The sequence below is a fragment of the Choristoneura fumiferana genome, chromosome 3 (genome assembly GCF_025370935.1).
Source record: "Choristoneura fumiferana chromosome 3, NRCan_CFum_1, whole genome shotgun sequence".
NCBI classification, from domain to species: domain Eukaryota; kingdom Metazoa; phylum Arthropoda; class Insecta; order Lepidoptera; family Tortricidae; genus Choristoneura; species Choristoneura fumiferana.
Window position 1 is genome coordinate 16,090,169 of NC_133474.1, and position 20,662 is coordinate 16,110,830.

The 20,662-nt window shown below is 36.5% G+C and overlaps 3 protein-coding genes across 4 annotated transcripts; 1 reads left to right on the plus strand and 2 right to left on the minus strand.

Moving 5' to 3' along the window:
- Window positions 1-256: 256 nt before the first annotated feature.
- Window positions 257-6,041, plus strand: LOC141426764 (ATPase WRNIP1-like). Its single transcript, XM_074085912.1, has 8 exons — window positions 257-636; window positions 914-1,147; window positions 1,371-1,543; window positions 1,623-1,880; window positions 2,354-2,498; window positions 3,679-3,862; window positions 4,672-4,917; window positions 5,011-6,041. The coding sequence occupies exons 1-8, from the start codon at window positions 418-420 to the stop codon at window positions 5,121-5,123; spliced, it is 1,572 nt and encodes a 523-aa protein (XP_073942013.1). The 5' UTR covers window positions 257-417; the 3' UTR covers window positions 5,124-6,041.
- Window positions 6,035-15,098, minus strand: Top1 (DNA topoisomerase 1). 2 transcript variants are annotated; one of them, XM_074085909.1, is made up of 10 exons: window positions 14,941-15,098; window positions 14,476-14,633; window positions 13,926-14,402; window positions 12,423-12,507; window positions 11,981-12,151; window positions 11,812-11,908; window positions 10,885-11,044; window positions 8,786-10,083; window positions 8,281-8,557; window positions 6,035-7,189 (listed from the first exon to the last, which is right to left on the minus strand). In XM_074085909.1, the coding sequence occupies exons 1-10, from the start codon at window positions 14,980-14,982 to the stop codon at window positions 7,087-7,089; spliced, it is 2,868 nt and encodes a 955-aa protein (XP_073942010.1). In that variant the 5' UTR covers window positions 14,983-15,098; the 3' UTR covers window positions 6,035-7,086. The 2 variants fall into 2 exon arrangements, with proteins under 2 accessions (XP_073942010.1, XP_073942012.1); XM_074085911.1 differs by lacking the exons at window positions 10,885-11,044; window positions 11,812-11,908; window positions 11,981-12,151; ... (2 more) ...; window positions 14,476-14,633; window positions 14,941-15,098 and adding an exon at window positions 10,172-10,290.
- A 1,564-nt stretch (window positions 15,099-16,662) lies between these two features.
- Rnmt (RNA guanine-7 methyltransferase) lies at window positions 16,663-20,180 on the minus strand. The gene is made up of 2 exons (XM_074085913.1): window positions 18,673-20,180; window positions 16,663-17,206 (listed from the first exon to the last, which is right to left on the minus strand). Exons 1-2 carry the CDS (start codon window positions 19,772-19,774, stop codon window positions 17,106-17,108), a joined length of 1,203 nt encoding a protein of 400 aa, XP_073942014.1. The 5' UTR covers window positions 19,775-20,180; the 3' UTR covers window positions 16,663-17,105.
- Window positions 20,181-20,662: the final 482 nt, after the last annotated feature.

A 20,662-nucleotide genomic window follows, 5' to 3' on the forward strand; every position in this document is an offset into this window, starting at 1 on the left:
ACATATATGAGACGTATTTTTGTGTTTAACAAAGTTTTTATTAATTGAAGTCGGTTTTATTTGAATCTCCAACAGTTTCATCTTGTTCTGTTCTGCGGGGCTACTACGAAATAAGAAAATCGAAGTTCGTGTTGTTCCGTCCCTCTAAAACTTATACTATTTAATACGAGAGTGAGAGAGACGATACGATACGATCTTCGACTTTCGAATTTTGGAGTAGGGCCATCTGTCAACATCTGTCTGTCAGTCAGTCAAGTCAAATTTCATTCAATTATACGTTAGTTAGTATCTCTCTTAGTAGTCTGTCTGTGATTCAATTCAATTCAAGGACAAGTTTTCAACAAGTCTCAACCCGCCAATTTAGTTTAGTTAAAATTTCATAATTTCACAGTTTTATGAATAAAGTGAAAACTAGCAATGGACGATTCTGTAGCATGTCCAGTATGTAATCGAGAGTTTAAGAAAGAAAATATTGAAGATCACGTAAATAAATGTTTATTTCTCAACACACAAACAGAAAAAGGTCCATCCAAAAGAATGGGATCAGGATCCCTTTTGAAAATTGCTTCTCCAAAAGAAAAACGTATCAAGTTGGAGAATAATGCAGGTACCATCCAAACATCCATGTTAACCGAGGTAAATATTTTATTATTATTCTATTCCTCATAAAAAAACTACAGTTTAGTCATTTAAATTCTTAATAGTAATTTTATTTATTTATTTATCTATGTGCTACAAATAAATAATAAGTCTATTTGTTCGTAGTCTATGTGCCATAAGGTACATAGATGTCAATGTTTCACACTAACATTCATTATAAATAATAAAAACACAATATTTAAAACTATTTAGGTCATTATGGGTTATTTATTATTAATTAATTATTATTATTATTGTTTAATTAATGCCACAGTCAGCACAGAGCCAGCACCTGCCTTTGAGTACAACCTCAAATATATCAATGAATGGTTCGAATATGGAAAATAAGACTAAGAACATACCTCTGGCTGAGCAAATGAGACCACAGACTTTACAGGATATGGTGGGCCACAAGGAGTCTTTTGGCGCAGGCACTATGCTAAGGTCTATGCTGGAACAAAATAAAATCCCTAATATGATTTTATGGGGGCCACCTGGTTGTGGTAAGGTAAAGAAATTTTATCTAATGTTTTATGCTATTTAAACATTATCATCATTACCAAGATGAGAAAAATATCTATGCAATGCACCTTTATGCTAGTATTATTGGTGTAATATTGCTTTGGTGAATGCATGTATATGATTACTTGCTACCAGTGGCGTAGCATGGGAAGCACCCCACTTAGCTACACCACTGCTTGCTACTTAATTTACGTTTTATTTTACTTCAGACATCAATGGCAAATGTTATTTCTCATATTTGCAAGAGTAACAATAATTTGAGATTTGTGAAATTGTCTGCAACAATGTCTGGAATAAATGATGTCAAGGAAGTGGTGAAAGTTGCCAAGAATGAAGCTCAATTCAAGAGACAAACTGTTCTGTTTATGGATGAAATTCATCGGTATTTGGAAGTTTTTATCTTTGTAAGTTATTTTCTGATTTTTATAGATACCTCTTTCTCAATTCAGTTTTATTTTCAGGTTTAATAAATTACAGCAAGACAGTTTTTTACCTCATGTGGAGAATGGCACCATTATACTCATTGGAGCTACAACTGAAAATCCTTCATTTAGCCTCAACAATGCTCTGCTCAGTCGTTGTAAAGTTATTGTAATGGAAAAATTGTCAATTGAAGATGTGTTGCTTATACTACAGAAAGCAGTAGCGAAAAATAAAGAAGCACATCTTATAGATAACATAGAAAGCTACAAACACTCCAATGATAGTGATACAACTAAGTGAGGAAAACCAACCTTATGTTAATTTTTTTTGCTGTTTGTGGTTCTTGGATGTTGTGTAATGGCACAAATGTGTGCCAAAATTCTTTTTATTAGGGATGAAAATTTATAAACAGTTTAAAAAAAATTTTAGACATCCCAAAACATAATCCTATTATTCTTACCAAACTTAACAAAGGTCTCATTTGGTATTTAAATTATCACTAACTGAAAAAATGCTTTTAAGTTTAAATATCCAAGGAATGTTTTTATATGCTACAAAAAGAATTTTGGCTATTTATCTCAAAACTTTCATATTATAAAGTTATAAACTTTGCTATTATGTTTCAACTATCCTAAACTAATCTTTACCAGAAAATCTAGCATGCCATGACGTTTCTTGATTGTCACTACCTTTTTTGAGGGTCAAAAATACAGTTTAGGGCCTGTAATAGCAAATATGTGCAGTGTTCATGAATTGTGTCTTGATGAAGGTGTTACGTGGAGCGCGGGTCGCTGCGCTGGCTGGCGGAGATGTGCGACGGCGACGCGCGCGTGGCGCTGGGCGCGCTGGAACTGGCGCTGGCCGCGCGCTCCGGCGGCCTGCTCATGCTCGAAGACATTAAACAAGGGATTAAGGTACAAACTGTTGAATATGTTGTTCTGTCTTGTAGTTCTATTTTCTAGCTTCTGGCTGCATCATCAGAATAGCTTAAAAGTACCTACCATATTATTTGCAATGCCATCAGAACATTTATACATAGAAACATAGTTACAGATAAAGCTAATATCAAAGCTCAGTGGCTTTCATATGTGTAGTAGGGTTCCAAACTTAATACCAAATTTAATTTGAATCAGTTCAGCGGCTTAAGCGTGAAGTGGTGAAGAAAGTAAAGACTGTCGTACTTATCGAAAAATCTGACGTATATTCCGAGCTTTATTATCACAAACACTTTAACGGCTAACCTACGTATCGGTATTTCACCAGTAGATATTTCTCCTAAGTCTTATTTGCCCAAATAACTATGATATCTCTGTCTCATAATCAAAGAAATTAGACCTAAAGGGCCCCATATACGGTACGATTCGTCTGTACGATCGATCTGATGAAAATCGACGAATCGTACCGTGTGTGGGGCCTTAAAAGGTCACAATGGAGAACGAAATGCAAACCTGCGACACCTGTGACACGTAATGACGTGACACTAACGCCACTTTAATGTGATGACTTTGATTGACATGTTTACTTCGCAACGCCATTATATACTTAGTAATTTATTCAAGTTTATATTGAAAATACTCGATAATCCGAATTTTCCGCCTACAAGTTGTCGACTCGGATTGACTAATTTTTTACGCTCTTCAATTTGATGTGCATTTCGTTCGAGTCTACCGTACCCCTTGACGAAATTATTAATATAGAAGAAGGAGAGAAGAAGAAGATAAGAAGATATAGAGATAGAGATATTAGGAAGTAAGGACTGTAGCTTATTTTTACTCGACTACGGCAAAGCCAAAGGAAGAGTAATGATTTTAGCAGTCTGTGTATTTTCTGTAAACCATGTGTTAGGAAACTGCAAGTGGTTAAAACACTAGTAGAGTCAGGCGCGGCTCACTTTATTAGACTTGTAAGCTTGGAGAAACGGCCCTGGGCCCTTATTCTCAAAGCATATTAGATAATATTATTGTTTTGTCTCATAAATTGTATGAGAAAATGAGACAAAACACTAATATTATTAGACTAATATGCTTCGAGAAACTGAGCCCTGGTGGTCAGTCAGTGTTGCACTACGTATGATTGTGAGTTGTATTCCGGCAGCGGTCTCACATGTTGTACGACGCCCTTGGCGAGGAGCACTACAACACTGCGTCGGCGCTGCACAAGGCGGTGCGCGCCGGCGACGACAACGCGGCGCTGTACTGGGCCACGCGCGCGCTGCACGGCGGCGAGGACCCGCTCTATCTCGCGCGCCGGCTCGTAAGGGCCGCCAGCGAAGATATCGGTAAACATGTTTTTCTCAAAAATGACCATAAAAGTTGACATTATTATTTTCATATCAGAAGGTGAAGTGCAGTTTAAAGTCAGCGAAAAATTAAAAAGTTAAAGATTGCTGGCTCGCTAACTTCCCAGCAATGTCGTATACAAATTCCATTATTGTCGAGTCTCAAACTTTTCAAACAGTTAAAACGGCCATGGAAATGTTGGCACAATTCGTATACAGTCAGCTCAAATTTTTTATTGTCAAACTGAAGCTTTTGGTGTTTTCGGTGGAAAAATACACCTGCAGTTTTTTTTTTATGAGAAAAGGCGGGAAAGCATAAAAAAATAACTTTGAACAAAATTAAATGTCTCAAGAAAAAATTAGTTTTTTTCCTTCGCCCTCTTTGAGTAAAGTTAGCGATATTAGTCTCGGCTGCTTATTAGTTAGTTAGACGGACTCGCAATCTCGTCCGTTTAATGGAGCATTCCACGAGAATGTCCCGTACGAAATGCCGTTCTTCTAATAGTTCTGAAAAGGCTGAGAAAATGATATTAAGTCTGGTAATATTTCATGACTTTGCTAACAAATTGACAGTATATTCTCGAGCTTTACGGATTTGATTGAATTAACTGCCATACAAGTCAAAAGCATTTCGTAATGGACATTCTCATACTCAGCCAGAGCCAGCAATTGGCTAAGTTCCATGCCATGACAATAATCTACTTATTGATGTTTTTGAGTGCTTTGTCTTGTTAGGTATTGTTGTCAATGACACAAAGTACTACTTTGTAGTTTTAATAAATAAAGGACCTCGCTTAAATGTGGTACAGGATTAGCAGACGGAAACGCTCTGGTGGAAGCCGTGGCATGCTTACAAGGTTGCCAGCAGATTGGAATGCCAGAGTGCGATGTGCTGCTAGTGCAGTGTGCAGTGCGGTTAGCCCGGGCGCCCAAGAGCCGGGAAATATATAATGCTATGCGAAGGTGTCAACGCTCTCTCCAAGAGGCGAAAGGACCAATTCCGCCAATTCCTCTGCACTTGCGAAATGCACCGACTAAACTTATGAAACAGTTGGGTAGGTAACCTAGACTGCAATAGCCCTTTTGTGTAAAATTGTCCAACAGAAAGCCATTAGTAGCTCTAGATTTATTATTTTCTTTTCTTCCAGGTTACGGTAAAGCTTACAACCTCAATTCAAAAGAGAAATCAGGGCTAACTTATATGCCAGAAGGAATGGAAAACGTGAACTTTTTCCATGATTGCCATAAAGACGGAAGTTAGTGATTACAAAAGCGTAGAGAAAAAGGGCTACAGAGTTACTGCTACTCAAATTTCATTAAAAATGTAGGTTTTAGCTTTAATCTATATTTATCGTTAAGTGTGGCAGCTAAAGACTCCACGATAAAATCCGGCCATGCCTGATCTGTTGTATATTTGTAATGAAAGCTAATTTTCAAGCAGCACTTATTTTAAGTAATTAGTGGTTATGAAACTACATAATAAAAATATAATAAATTCTGTCAAGCGCTATACGTGCAATCTGTGGGTCAGCTATAAGCAGAGGGCCTTCAACGCCCTCCGAGTACAGTACAAAACAATGCCTTCAGGTTATTGTTGGGGTTCACGCTATATTGCAGCGCAACAGCGATGTTCGCGCACGCGCACACGCACACGCAGGGGTTCAGCGCGGTGGTGCGGCGCCGCGTCGCCTCGCTCATGGCTCATGGGCAGGCTGCGCGGGACCACCAACACCATCCTGAGGGTCATTAGCGAGAAGCCTGACTGTCCATCTTGAGGCACTGGGTACGAGCGCATGTGCTTGTGCCAGGTGTTCCTCAGGGTGGCAGATTTTTAAAATAAAAATTATTATTACTAACATAGCTCTTAAGTGAATAATGTACTAACGCTTATATGGACTCTGTCTGCAATAAACTGATTTTATTTTTATTTTATTTAAATAAAAAGTTAGGGCGTCTCTTAAGTTTTACAAGAAAGTCCTGCCTGAAAATAACCATTAATTACAAAGATAACCAGATCAGGCATGCTCGGATTTTATCGTGGACAGTCTTTAAGCAGTTACGAGAACACCTACTTACTTCAAAGGCGACAGGAAGAATAAGGTCCTGGATATTTCATTTCGTAAGTTTATGTTGTTATTATTTTCGGAAATAATTTTAATTAAAAAACTTCTATTCCTAGTGTCAATGTTTTATTTGTGATAATCTCATTTTACATTCGCATGACATGGTAAAAATTTACTATTTACAAGACACACACATAAATGTAATATTACAAATTTAACTAACATTGTACCTTTTACGACATTTCTGGCATTGTTCTGCCACTGTATAAGATCTTAATTGTATAAAAATAAAATACAGAATTGTATTTCCCGATAATCGTATTAGTGCTGCACATTGTGCACTCATACATTGCCATCATAAACATCTGCAGCAGTGAATAGTTAGCATAATCACAGGAGATACGGCTACGTCTTGATCTATCCTCATAAAACGCACATATAAAACCAATCCTTTATATTCGTATATACAGCATGTGTAGACCACTTCTATCCGTCTATTAATTCAGAAAGCACATACATATTCTAAATTTATCTATTGCTTATTCTTGATAAGTTAATAAGTAGATAGGTAGTTAACAATATATCAACTTAGAACTTCACTAAATATACGACGTTACGTCACGTTCGTACAATTTTGATTGAATACAAGTCCACGCGTTAATCTCGATTGATTTCTTGAAACTATTGGCAATGATAAAAGCCAATTTCACAAAACCATTCAAGGCCAACTGTGGTATTGCACCTGCGTTCATGTTTAATAATATTTGTAAAATACAAGTTTGTCTTGTCTTTCATTATCAATCAAATTCCACTAACCTTACAAGTAAGTTTAGCGACTTGTAGCGTATTTCATGTACTCACTACAAAAACTAAGATACACTACAACTATAACAGACGTATTTCTGCATACAATTAAATTAGCTAAGCCTATGAACTAAAAGCAGCTTGAAACTAAAGTTTCAAATAAAATAAATTAGAATCAGACTTCTAATTTGGATCCTTTTCAGAGGAACAATATTTCGATTTTTCGGGTCCAAAAGATTAACAATACTACAAAAAAATCACACAATTTTAAAACCTGGTCAAGTTCATAAAATAATATGTAAAACAACTGGAACGTTTGCAGATTTAACAAAATATTAAATATTGCAACACAAGAGCTTAGAAGACGTACTCGGGGCCGGCCATGTCGATAGCCCAGCGGAACTTGTCGCGCTGCGTCTTGTTGTAGATCTTCTCAAGCGGCACACCATGCTTCTTGCACCTGAAACAACCATTGTCTCACTTACCACGTCAAACAATACAGGTCAAGCCCCCGCGAAACTGTAGGTTTTTTTTTTAGTCTAGATATGAACGTTGGATCCACAATTTTTTCCTTAAATACCCTTCGACTCACTAAAAATTACCTCCATCACTAAAAACTTTTTAGCTAGTGAAGCCAATTGTTTTTCCCAAGTGGGTAGTAGTTATATTAAAAATGCAGGGTTTCGTATATTATGTAATGCAACTAAATGTAACTTGAAAAAAAAAAAAAAATACTAATTTAATTAATTACAATTTTTGGTCCATTGTAACTACCAGGATTACATATTACAACTAGTTGTAGTTCCATTAATAGAATTGATAATAATTATTATTTTTCAACTTAAATAACAGTTAGATACGTAGTAGCGAGCTGTTTTCCGCAACTCGACAAGTTTAATCCTATTAATATTATAAATGTGAAAGTTTGTGAGTGAGGGAGTGACTGAGTATGTTTGTTACTTCGTCACGCTGAAACGGCTGGACAGATTTGGATGAAATTTGGCAAAAAGTTAGTTTATAACCTGGATTAAAACAAGATACTTTTTATCTCGATATTCCCAAGAGATAGGGATAAAATCTCGAAATAACAACCGCTGGGTTTCGAGTCATGCATGAAATTTGGCATGGGTGTTGTAATTTTACGTCAATGAAAACCACAATGTAATTTAAGGGAATTCCCACGAGAATTTAATAAAATCCCGGGATTTCAATTCAACTGCTGTATCTAATGATTTACGCGTGCGAAGCCGCGGGTAAACGCCAGTAAACCAATAAAATTGACCTATCAAAGTACGCAAGGCTTTGTATTACAGGTACTAGGCAACAGGTACACTACATAAGGAACACCCATGTCTTGCAAGTATATTCAACTTTTTCATACAAATATCTGCCCTGACCGGGGATCAAACCCTGGACCTCAAGCTTTGTAGTCAGGTTATCTAATCATACAGCTGTCCAGTTGTACATACAATGTGATTTTAATAGATGTTAGTTGCAAGATTTAAATCAATCTTATTAATTAATTTAAATCAATAAATAAATTTAACTTACCAAGCTACTGAAATTCGTGGATCAAGGTAGTTGAGCTTTGAAGTTCCAAGTGCAATAGTTTTGTTCTCATCACGATCAGTTTCCTGCAATTCTAGTTTTTTGAGTTGTTCCCGCAGGCGCTCGAGAGCTTTTTTCTTCTTATCATAATTCAATTTTTCTTTTACGGATCCCCGTTTGGCCGCCTTGGACGACTCTCGCAAGTCTTCCTCTGCTTCGTCCACTTGATCGCGTTTAGCTTGGATTTTCTCTTTTAGAGCTTCCATAGATTTTGAATGGCCTGGAAATAAATTAATTGTATATTATAATAGCATAAATAAATATAGATTAAAGTGCCTAAATATGAATAACCATTTTAAGTACTGTTATATTATTCCAATTGAAGAATAAGGAAAAAACAGACCTCAAAGTGATTGAGTGAATTACGGTCAAGATTTTCCCTGTTTAAGAACAAATTTGAAAGGATAATAATACAAATGTTCAATATTATTAACAGAAAGAGACATACCCTTCGGTACTGCACGCTGATGGTTGCAGAGCACGGCAACAGCACGGTTTGCACGATTGTAGGCCAATATTTTTTCTGGTACTGATGCATCACCATCAGTAAGCTCATCTAACTGTCTTTGTAATGTAATAGAGGCGTTATAGGTACGGAAAACTTTAGCTGTCAGTCCAGGCATCAATTCTTTAAGATGTTCATTCATTGTCTGAGTGTTAAGTCTGTCAAAGAGGTCATCACTTCCTTTTTTGTTTTCCATGAATAGTTCGAGATTCTTGAATACGCGTTTTTCTACTGGTACCTCGTTATAATACCTTATAGAATCTTTACCCAGGAAATCAAATACAACTACATGTTCTTTGTCATCTTTTTCTTTGTGTAGTTGAATGTGCTCCACGCGTAGTGAACAGCAACCAACTGTGTCTGCCTGATCATCATCCTTTTCATTACCAGCTCTTAATGCAAGACGATCAATAAAGTAAAGAGCTACAGCTCGTTGACGAACTCTCATTTCCTTTGCCTTCCAGTCATTTCTGTAGGTATCTCTTATTTTGTCTATACACTTGTGCAATTTACGGGCTGTTTCATATTTTTGCCAATCTTTTTCACCTTTTAACTTTGAACTAGGATTCAGCATAACATATTTTGCCTGACCTTGTACATTTTCAGTCCACGACGCTAACCACGTTACCGTATTATCGTGTCTAACTTCTTTCCATTTATGACCTTGAGGTGGTTTCGGTATTTTGCTGTCCTTAGAACAATTTATAAGCACGTCCTCAGGCATTACACGTCGCTTCAACATGCCCATCTTGGGGTGTTCACCACGACCTCTGAACAAGCCCGGAGGCTCTATCCTGAAATTGCCAATTTTTTCTTTATGACCGTCAATTGTGCAGAAGCCATATTCTTTTTGAATTTCCTCGTTTTTAGCTTTTAGCGCCGCTTTTTCTTCTTTCGAACGATTCTTGTTTTTTTCCGATACACTTTGAAAGTAGGCTTGCATTTCTTTAAAATCACATTTGGAGAGATCCTTGATGAGTTTGGTTTCTTCATGCGTCATGACCTTGCGCCAGTCAGTCATGAAGTTGTTGTTGAAGGTGTGCTTGGTGGTGTAGTCGTGGTCGAGCATGCGCGCGTAGAAGCCCGCCACCTCCTCGGCGCCCTCGGACAGCCGCACCACCTTGCCGTCGTATCGGAACTTGACGTTTTCCGGCAGCGGCTCGTACTCCGGCGCGAACAGTGGACCCTTGTGTTCCAAGAACTTCCATTTTGTTCCATCGTCTTTCTTTTCCTCCTCCCACCTTAACAAATATAAATAGTTCACATTAATTTTACACTAACAACAGAATCCACTATTCCATCGATAATCTACTGACAATAGTTACACACTTAATTCTTCTTATCCTGAGTTGTCTTCTTACAATATGACCCGATTTTGGCAAAAACCGACAGCTGAATTCAATTAACTTCACTCCTATATTTATAAGCGTCATGTCGTGACATAACCTAAGAGTTATACAATGTCATACTGACACGCGTCACAGAAGCGCCATCTGGTATAGTAAAATGCTAACTTAGTATTGCATTGGAGTGTACTGTCTAGTCTTGAACAACAACTCTAGATGGCAGCACTGCAGAAGTTGTCAGGGAACTGATGGACTTAGCTTAGGGTCTTGTTTGGTTATAAATAGGCATTTAATTAAACTCTGCCACAGGCAGATCTTTTGGATGGGGTGTTCTTTTTATAATTTTTATTTTTATAGTAACATGTAGTATATTTAGTTAAGGTTTCTTAGGTAAGTTTTCTTTGTCTTCTTATTATTATTATTTTATTTAATTTAATCTATATTTAATAACAAATAAACAAATATCATTTAATTACAGCAGAATCAGTAAGCAATTTTGTTGTTCATTTGCAGTAGATAAAAAAAACGTTATTCAAATGCATCAAGGTGAAAAATTGGTTGCATTTCTTTGTAGTCGACTGTACTCAACATTTCAAAGTGAAGAGGTATTGATGTTTGAAATAAGGAATTAAGAATTGTTTTTATTTGTTGCTGTAAACTAAGTCAAAGATAATGGTGCCAGTTGTTGCCACTTACCATTTCCAGACTTCTGGCTCGTCATCTTGCTTCTTCTTCCGCTTACTAGGGCTGACACTGTCATCTTCAGACTTTGCCTTTACTTTTGCTGGTTTGGATTTAGGCTTCTTTTTAGGTGCTGGTTCATCATCTTCTGACATTTCCTCATCATAACCAGATTCTATGACATACAAAACATTTACTGACATAAGCCTTTTTGCAAATGGTGGGTCTCACACAGTAGTAGTATAATATCTGAATTTACAATGGAAGAGGAGTCCAATAAAAAAGTATTTTATTAGATTCATGACCTTTAATATTATTAAAATACCACAATTTAGTTAAAAAAAAGTTTGGGGCAGGAGATGGTTCGGTTAAAATTACACATGGTGCTGCTTGCCAGTTCTGGTAGCTTGAACTTGGCTTGATAGATTTAGCTATATTGGAGTTTTGGGAAAGGACAATGGGCAAATTTGTATGGGCGCTGTCCCTACCCAGCAACAGAAATGAAACATGTTTCATTTAATAAATCTTGGCAACCTGATGATTTTTTACTATGACGAGGATCGCCTTGTGTATGAATTTTGTTGCTCATTTCATTGAAAGTTACAGGAAGGTTACAGAAACATTGTCAGGTAAAACTAAAACCCCATACATAGGGCGATCCTCGTCATAGTAAAAAATCATCAGGTTGCTAAGATCTATGAAATGAAACGTTTTTTTTCTGTTGGTGGGTAGGGACATTTCTGCCCATGGTCCTTTATCTAAAAGGGAAATGGATGTTTTGGTAAATGGGTGTTCTGGGAAACAGATATTTTAGGAAACCAATGTCTTGTGCTTATCCCTGTGATTAAATGGAAAGGTACTGGAATATTACTGCATCTGAACACTAATACTGCTAACGATTATTTAGTATAGATAATCTGTGAAGTCAATAAGGATTCTTACCCTTTTTGATCTTTTTTTTTGATTTCTTTCGTTGCGTCAACGGAGTGTCATCCTCACTATCACTTGGGACGCGACGCTTCGCCGCCATACGCGACAACTGTAACAGATTTACTTATTAGGAACTGAATCTTATGACGGTATTGCAAGTGTGGTTAGCTCAAATTATTACCAGAGGCGTATCTTCTTCACTTTCTTCTTCAGGTGGTAAGTCTGCTAGTGGCTCGTCTTTAAACTGCGACAAAGAGTAGTCACAGGACGAAGCCGTGTTGTTGACGGCACCTTCATAGCCATCGTCGCTGTCTTCTTCTTTCACCTCCCTTTTCAGTTCAGGTTCATCCAGCTGTGAAATAATCAAAAAATAAAAGAAAGTGAATATACATTTTTCGCTGCAATGTCGTTCTCTTCATTATTTCGGCATTTTGGGGACCCGTGTGCCCTTATGGTACAGACAGTATCGCCCACGTGTCGTTTGTGATTTACTAGCTTGCAGCGAAGTAAGGAGATGCCAATTAGTATGCGTTACAGGATGGAAGAATTCATATAAATAATTCTGAAAAGATCAAGTTGAGGCAGTGCCGATCTTGTGCATTCTTATGTCTGACAACTATTACCTGCATTGGTTCCATCTTCAGGGGATCATCCTCTGGTTCAGACTTAATTTTCTCTGGTTTGTCACTGTTACTCTTCTTTTCTTTGCTAGAAGATTAAAATGAAGTATGAGTAAAAATAACACGGCACAAGCTCAAGCAGCTATCAACTGATGACAAAAAATATTTTTTCAAAATCAGATGATTTGGGTTGATTTTTCTTAATCTGTATAATTACTATTGTTGTAACAGAACTTCCTCTCCACTTCTGTAACTGCGGAACTTAAACAAAAAAAAAACTTATTTTGAACTTCTATTACTTTAACAAACACTCATTTAACTTAGGTGCTGGATCTCCTCACCTCTACCTCCAATAAGAAAGCCTCTGTTGCAACCCTTATAATTACCAGCTAATTAAAAAGCACTACTTCATTAATGTAATACTGAACCCCTTTTGTCTTGTCTTAAAGGTATCTCTGGGCTTTATGAAACTATATTATAAACTATATTTATGTACATTTTATTTTTTGTGTCATTTATACTAAAAGTGAATGGTTTTAAGCAATGAACTAATTTGTATTTGCCAACCAAAATATTTTACTGCAATTTAAAAGATTTAAATAAAGTTGATCAAAGGAGTAATAACACTAATGACTTTGTCAAATTTTGACGCCGACACTTTCAGTGCACAGATTATACCAATAATTAACATAATTAGCCTGTTCTATACAACAGATATTACATAGTTATAAAAAAAATGACATTGGGTTACTTGCAGGTCAACAACACCTATTGGGTAAAATGCCTATAATAATAAGCTTATACTAGTAGTTAAAATTATAAAGTACCTATTTAAAGTAATGAATGAAGCACTCACACAGGTTGTTTGATAAACTGAAGATTAGGACAGGCTATAGGAGCCATGCATGAACCCTTTTAAAAAAAAAGTCACATAAGTGAAAAATGTTGATGTTAAATCATATCAGATTTACCAATATATTTTTATTTCGTATTTTAAGAAATATAGAAAATTAAAGTGTTGTTGACAACTGTTTTTAAGGCAGTAATCTCAATTAACAGAAATAAAATTCCTACTTTTGTTTCCATGCTATTGGACAATCTTAGCTTAGAGACTTTCAGTGTGTAGAAATCTCAAAATGATTTAATTTTTAAGCTGTAAAGGTATATAAATCTAACATACTTAAGTTGTGTTAAATTGTAACAATCAACAATTAAGGTAGGTATAATGAGATCCATGAACAGCTGCACTTTAATCTATTAAGGAGATAACTTACAGTAATTTTAGTGACAAAAGTTTAAATTGTAGGTTAAGATTGTGTTCACATCTCTTGTCTTGACTACATGTGATGTGTGTGTGACAGTGTGTTACTACATGTGATATAAACTTTTCTAGTCTGCAAAAATTCTTAAATCCTACTACATGTGCTATAATTTTTTCCTGACTGCATAAATTCTTTAATCCTACTAATATAATAATTGACATAATATAATGTACTCTACACCAACCTGTGCTTGTCTTTAGAACTTGAATGTTTGTCCTTGTCACTCCTGTGCCTATCTTTATCTTTATCACTTCTATGCTTGTCCTTTTCCCTTTCACGATCTCTGTCCTTCGACTTGTGCTCCTTAGATGAAGATGAGCTCTTGTGCTCTCGCTCCTTATCTTTTGAAGAGGATGAAGACTTCTTTTCGCCATTGCTGCTACTGCTTTTGTTTTTGTCTTTATCCCGATCACTCCGCTCCTTTTCACTCTTGTCTCTGTCCCTGTGTTTGTCCTTGCTACGGTGTTTATCTTTATCACTGCGATCCTTGTCCTTGCTGCTTCTTTCTTTGTCCTTATTGCTGCTTTCCTTGTCACTGCGTTCTTTTTCCTTGTCACTGCGGTCTTTATGTTCTTTTTCACTGCGTTCTTTGTCTTTACTGGAGGACTTGTGAGAGCTGCTGTGGCTTTTACTGCTGGAGTGCTTTTCCTTTTCTTTATCTCTAAAAACCAAAACTGAGATTATATTCTGCTCTTCAGTAAGACAACACGTAGCGAATTTTCTAGAAAACTAACCTGTTCGAACTGCTGTGCTTAGAGCTCTTGTGTTCGCGGTCCTTATCGCGATGCTTGTCCTTGCTCGAAGACTTGTGGCTGCTGCGGTGCTTCTCGGAGCTACTATACCCGTTGTGGACGCCGTTCACGTGTTCACTTTTATTACCATTTACCTTTCCCTGTGAACAATAAAACCGCAATTCGTGACATATGTATTGAAAGTGCTAATAAGTTAACAAATATATCTTACTTTATTTTAAGCAAGCTAGTGACTGATGCTGTTAAGTGAAAGGCATTTTTTTAATAAATTTCACGAACCGACGCTTCATTCAGTAGGGACTTAGTCGCTGACGCCATATTGGGACTTAGAAAATTTCGCTTCACGAGTAGTGTTCACCAGTAAATAAGATGATTTGCCCTCTAACAGGCAATAATAATTAAATGGAATGAGATATATCAAGCTTTGGAGATTATTTAAATACTTACAGAGTCACAATCATTATCACTGGCTGGGTTTTCAACACTCATTTTGCCTACGTACTCAACGTTGGCCCGAATAATGAGCGAGATTACATGAGAAGTGCGGTCGAGCTAGCCAACAGACAGCGCAAAATTTCTAAGTGTAGTAAACGATGAATACGCATGCGCTCCCACCGTTCAACGTAGTGAGCGAAACAACTTCAGGTGAATGAGAATTTTATGAAAATTTTGTAGCTGGCAACATAATATCACTTTTTTTTATTTGGTTGAAGCTGAGCAGTAGGGCTACTACGAGACTCGAAACTCGAAGTTAGTGTTGTGCGGTCCCTCTACACTTATACTATTTAATACGAGAGCGAGAGGGACGGTATGATACGTACTTCAAGTTTCGAGTTTTGTAGTAGCCCTGCAGTGTTGTTGAGATAGCGATAGTTTCGCTTTCTTTGGGGTCTGGGTAATGAAGATGAACCTGCAATCCGCGGCAATTTCAAAAAAAATGCAGATGGTATCACCATAGAGTAAGTAATAGTATAAAAGAAAGTATAGAAGCTTCTCTGCCATTAGGCATAAGAATCGTGCCTACTTTATGCTTCTCTGTCTATCGCATGTCTATTGGAAAATAAGTAAGTAATTATTTAAAACGATATGTTGAACATAAAAAGGTTAATACTAATATTTTTGAGAAAAACTAGAAAAAGTGAATCTTAGGAACCACAGTTGTATTGACCAGTTCTGAAAGGGATATTAGCTTAGGATATTAGTATCAAAATATTTTGCCATGCGTCCGCATATGCATTTTTCAATGCTTGTCCGGCCAAATTGAATGGTGTCCGGCCTGTCCAGTTTTGTTAGGCTTTTTACATTTGACCAGTCAATATAAGTTTATAAAAATAATAATGATAATAACTGTAGACATTACATACAAAATTGTTGTTGTATATACACTTTAACTAACTCTGACTGTTTGTTGGTCTTCCTGCCTGTTACTCTTTTCACTCTTAACCTGCTGAACCGATTTAGATGAAATTTGATGTAGATTTTATAACTGGGAAGGACATAGGCTACCATTTGTAATGAAAAAAAATTTTTTTTTGATTATTCATTACTTAATAATTAGGGCGCCCGGATTTTTTGGCCAAAAGTCCGGCTATTACGTTTGAGTACCTGGCAACCCTACCCATGCCTACTAACCTATAAATTCGGTCACCGCATCTAAACCTCTTTTGATTTTTGAACTTGTTTGATTGAACAAGGCTTCCCTTGGCACTGCTTGTTTTTGTTTGAATTTGCTTATCATGGTTAAATATCTGTGGTACACAAGTTTTGATTGTTTCAGCAGTAAATTTCCAAAAAACCCTATTTTAACATACCAAGGTCCTAAACTCAACAAGTCACAGAATAGATAATAGAACAAGCTAAAGCAAAGAGTAGTATAATATACGGGAGCTAAAGTGTCAGTTTTCTTTGCCCATGACATTTGAATAATGTTGCCACTCAAATAATAGCTGGGTTCAGCTTTCATTAGCTAAACTAACTATCTTATGCTTGGGGCCCGAAGTACAGAGGAAGAGTGCCGCACAGAGTACTTTATAATATGGAGCGCCACAAGTCGTATTTGGTAGTGTGATGCTGCAAAATATTGGAGTTTCTGTTTGATCACTAAACGTCGTCGTCGTAGTTAAAGATGTACTCATTACTATTAGCCTATGAAATAAGGACACAATTGAGTTTCTTAAACCAAATTTAATCGTAATTTGATTTATTATCAACATCATACATTAAATGAAATAAAAACCAGTCTTGATAAAATTATTTCAACATTCACGTTTATTACAAGATATCTCTATGGGATGGGATAACATCATCTCATTGCTCATTTTTGCAGACAAATGCCAAGTTGTAACAGAATTTGTAAATTAGGCATTATTTATATAGCCACATCACATCTTATTTACCTTTATTTGTTTATAACAGCAATAGATAGTCAAAATCTTTAATGTATGTTTCAGTCTTCATAACTTTTTCTGTTGTTTTATTATTTTGTCCTTTTCATACTTACTAACAAATTAAAATTAAAGCAGTGAAGTACATCCTTCATTATCAATTATCAACAACCGTGATATCAGACCTGCCACAGATTTGCTAATACATATTTGTCTTAATAACTATCATCATTTACTTCTTGTTTGTTCTGTTGAACTTTTGTAGACAGGTTTGCCATTGGAATCCCATGTGCTCTTCTGTTTTTTAAAAGCAAATGCCATGTAGATTGCTGCAACAAAATTAAAGTTAGTAAAATAATAGTTCTAATAGAGGGATTCATTAACACCCAGCCCACAAATTCTTGGAATTGGATTATAAAAGTTGAAAGGTCCCTGGATCTAAAGTATGGAAAATGTGGTGTCAGTTAAATATTCTGAGATTTGGATATGTCATACATTTCAAAGTCTCTAAGGGTGCTACCTCTGTTTCAGTCCCTTTCAGAATTTTTTAGAGACTTTCAGGACCAGCCCGAATCTAAGGGGGGCAAACCAGGGCATTTGCCCTGGGCGACAGTTTCATGGGGGTGCCAAATCCTTGAGACAAGAAATGAAGATGAAATGAAAAAATGCTACTCATTGGCAGTTTTTCTCAAACACTGAAGGGAGGGGGCGCCACCATCAAGGTTTTGCCCCAGTTCAAAAAAACCCTAGATCCGGGGCTGTTCAGGACTTTGAAATCTATAACATATCAAAATCTCAGAATATTTAACTGAAACAACATTTTAATACTTTAGGTCCGAGGTTTTGCTATGGAGAATGTGCTGGCAAGATACCAAATATTTATATATGAAAATATATGAAAAGTTATGGTCTGAAATGCATAATAAATTCAATTTAAAAAAATCCTCACATCTTATCCAAAAGTTTTTAATTTAGTAACATATAAACTAAACAATAAAATTTAAGTAAAAAAATATTTATGGAAGATATAAAAAACTGAATAATAATAATATGCATTAAATAATTTTTCAGTTCTTGCAGCACAAGTATATGTGACTTTGTATTGTATGTGAAATCGTAATTTATTATCAACATCATACATTAAATGAAATAAAACAGACTTGATAAATTATTTGATTTGAACATTAATATCATAAAAATCACATATAGAATAAAATATGTGGCTACTGGATATGTCAAAAGGTGTTAGAGCTTATCTAAGCTAAAATGATGCATCCCTCACTCAACTAAATCAGTTCATTATGAGTACAAATCTACACTTTAAACTTAACTTATATGTTAGTCTACTGGGGTACTAAACCCCCGTTAGACTCATGCAGTTATTGTAAGATTTGTTGTCTAACTAGTCATAATAAAAGAAACTGATTTAGTTGAGCAAGGGACGTGTCATTTCAGCTTAGAAAAGCTATACGCAGTGGCATAGCTACCAAGGGGCTAGGCGGGGCAGTGCCCCGGGGCCCTCAAGCTCAGGGGGCCCTCGAAATTCTGCTTTATAGCTGATGATAAAGTTGCTTAGCATTTTTAAAGTATTTGTATATATGATGATTTTACTTCAAAAAACCTTACCAGTTTTGATAGCAGTGGGCCCCATTTTTTTATTTGCCCCAGGGCCCTAGGTTACCTAGCTACGCCACTGGCTATACGGCACATAGGGTATCCAGTATCCACCCAATCAACACATCGAGTTCCATATTTAATAAAAAAACATGTTTTATCTTGAAGTAATCATACTCACTTGCTGCTTCCCATTCCCTGCGGCTCATTGTTCCAAGCCTGTCTCTCTGGTCCCTTTCTTTGATTTGATCCCAATGAGCTTTTGCATGCTCATAATCAGCTTCTTCTCCAATTAATTCTTTTCCAGGTGGAGCTGGGTAGCTTTCAAAGCAAATAATCCTATTTAAGAGTTGTTTGTATTTTTCTGAATGATCCTTATAAAAATCTGAAAATCCAGCACTATAAACTAGTTCCAGGCCATACTCAGCAGCCAGTTTAACAAACAACTGGAAATTAACTAGGAACTCAGGACAATCCACTACACCTTCTAAATGAAAATCGTACTTGGCTCCAAAGAGTGGGTAACCTTCCTTTGTATCAAAAAGCAATTTTATGCAATAAATTGTGTTTCCAAATGTATTATTAGATGATTTCTGGGCTCGGGACACAATCTCATATGCATTAGGAATTGTTCCAAAAAAATAACCATCAGGTTTCAAGCACTCTGATATATTGGTGAGCATCCTTCGGGCTTGAGTTATGCTCTCAAAACTGTAATGTAGGCCAAATTGACAGCTGACAAGGTCAAAATTTATGGATGGGTCACGGTATTTATCTCTCAAAGTATCTTTGGTGCAATCAGCAGCAATAAACTCTGCAGAGAACAAACGTCCGCAGCGTCGGCGCAAGTCCTCGTAGCGGGTCTGACACTGCTGTACTGACACCTCAGCAATGTCAGCAAACACAACACGCTCTACCCTTGCCTTTTGCCACTTACTTAAATCACCCCCTTTACCACAGCAAATATCGAGAACTCGTAAAGGTCTACCGTAATCCTTTTCACGTATTTTGTCAGTGTATTCTTGTATTAGAACACTTTTAACCCAGTTGTTAAAGTTTCTAAGATAAAATATGGGTGAGTTAAATCTTTCTTTGAGTCCCTTCTCTTCAAGGTGATTGTAATGTGCTGCTACTACCGAAGCATGTTGTTCGCCCCGTGGCAATGAAGACGGTAGAGCATTATCATTGTTTTCTAAATGAATTTGATCATCGTCACCGGCGTGCTTTTTCCAGTCATTTCTGTTCGCAGCGTGCTCAGTAGTATCACCTATTAAGCTGGCCATTTCAATTATTTAGGTGTAGAAGTTTAAAATAATATCTGCACACACACACCACTTAAATTACCTATTTTCTATTTATTACGAGTGAAGAAATAATAGTTTATAACCTAATAATAGTTTACTAAACGTTGAAACGTTCACTTATTTGCAGTGTAGTAAGCGAATTGCCACGTGTGGTATTAATATAACAGTAAATTGTACATGAATTCATTTAAATTGCTGGCCTACACAAATAAATCAAGGCACGTAGTTAAGAATTGAACAATATTATAGCAACAAAGCAACGCGAAATTGTAATGATTAGTTAGATGCCATTATATTTTTTTCATGACATGACATGACTGTCACGAAAATGTCAGAATACTCAGCAGGGCTATTATGAAACTCGAAGTTCGTGTCGTGCGGTCCCTCTGACATTTATACTGTTTAATACGAGAGCGAGAGGGACTGTACTATACGAACTTCGAGTTTCGAGTTTTGTAGTAGCCCTGCAGAATGGAGGATAGGAATGAACGAAATGAACAAGTGAATGGAGGGAGAACTATTTGTTTGTTAGTTATTAAAGTTTTTTATTGAGCTTTGGATACCAGGGCCTTTGCCATAAGCTTAAAAAAGGATATTAAAGAGTATTTAATTTATTCACTGATACGGTTTGGTTGCGATTGGCTCATTTCGATATTTATCCGTATATTATTTACTACTCTGATTTATTCAACAACGGCAACAGGTAAATTAACACGCAACCGGGATAGGTACCTAGTTTGTTGATGAGGTACAATAGTTATTTGTGTCACAAGGGAGCAAAGTGGTGTATTTACGGCGAGGGCGTACATTGAATCCAGAATGTAGCGAAGCGTTTTTTCAAAACAACCGGGTTCGATTCCCGAGCCG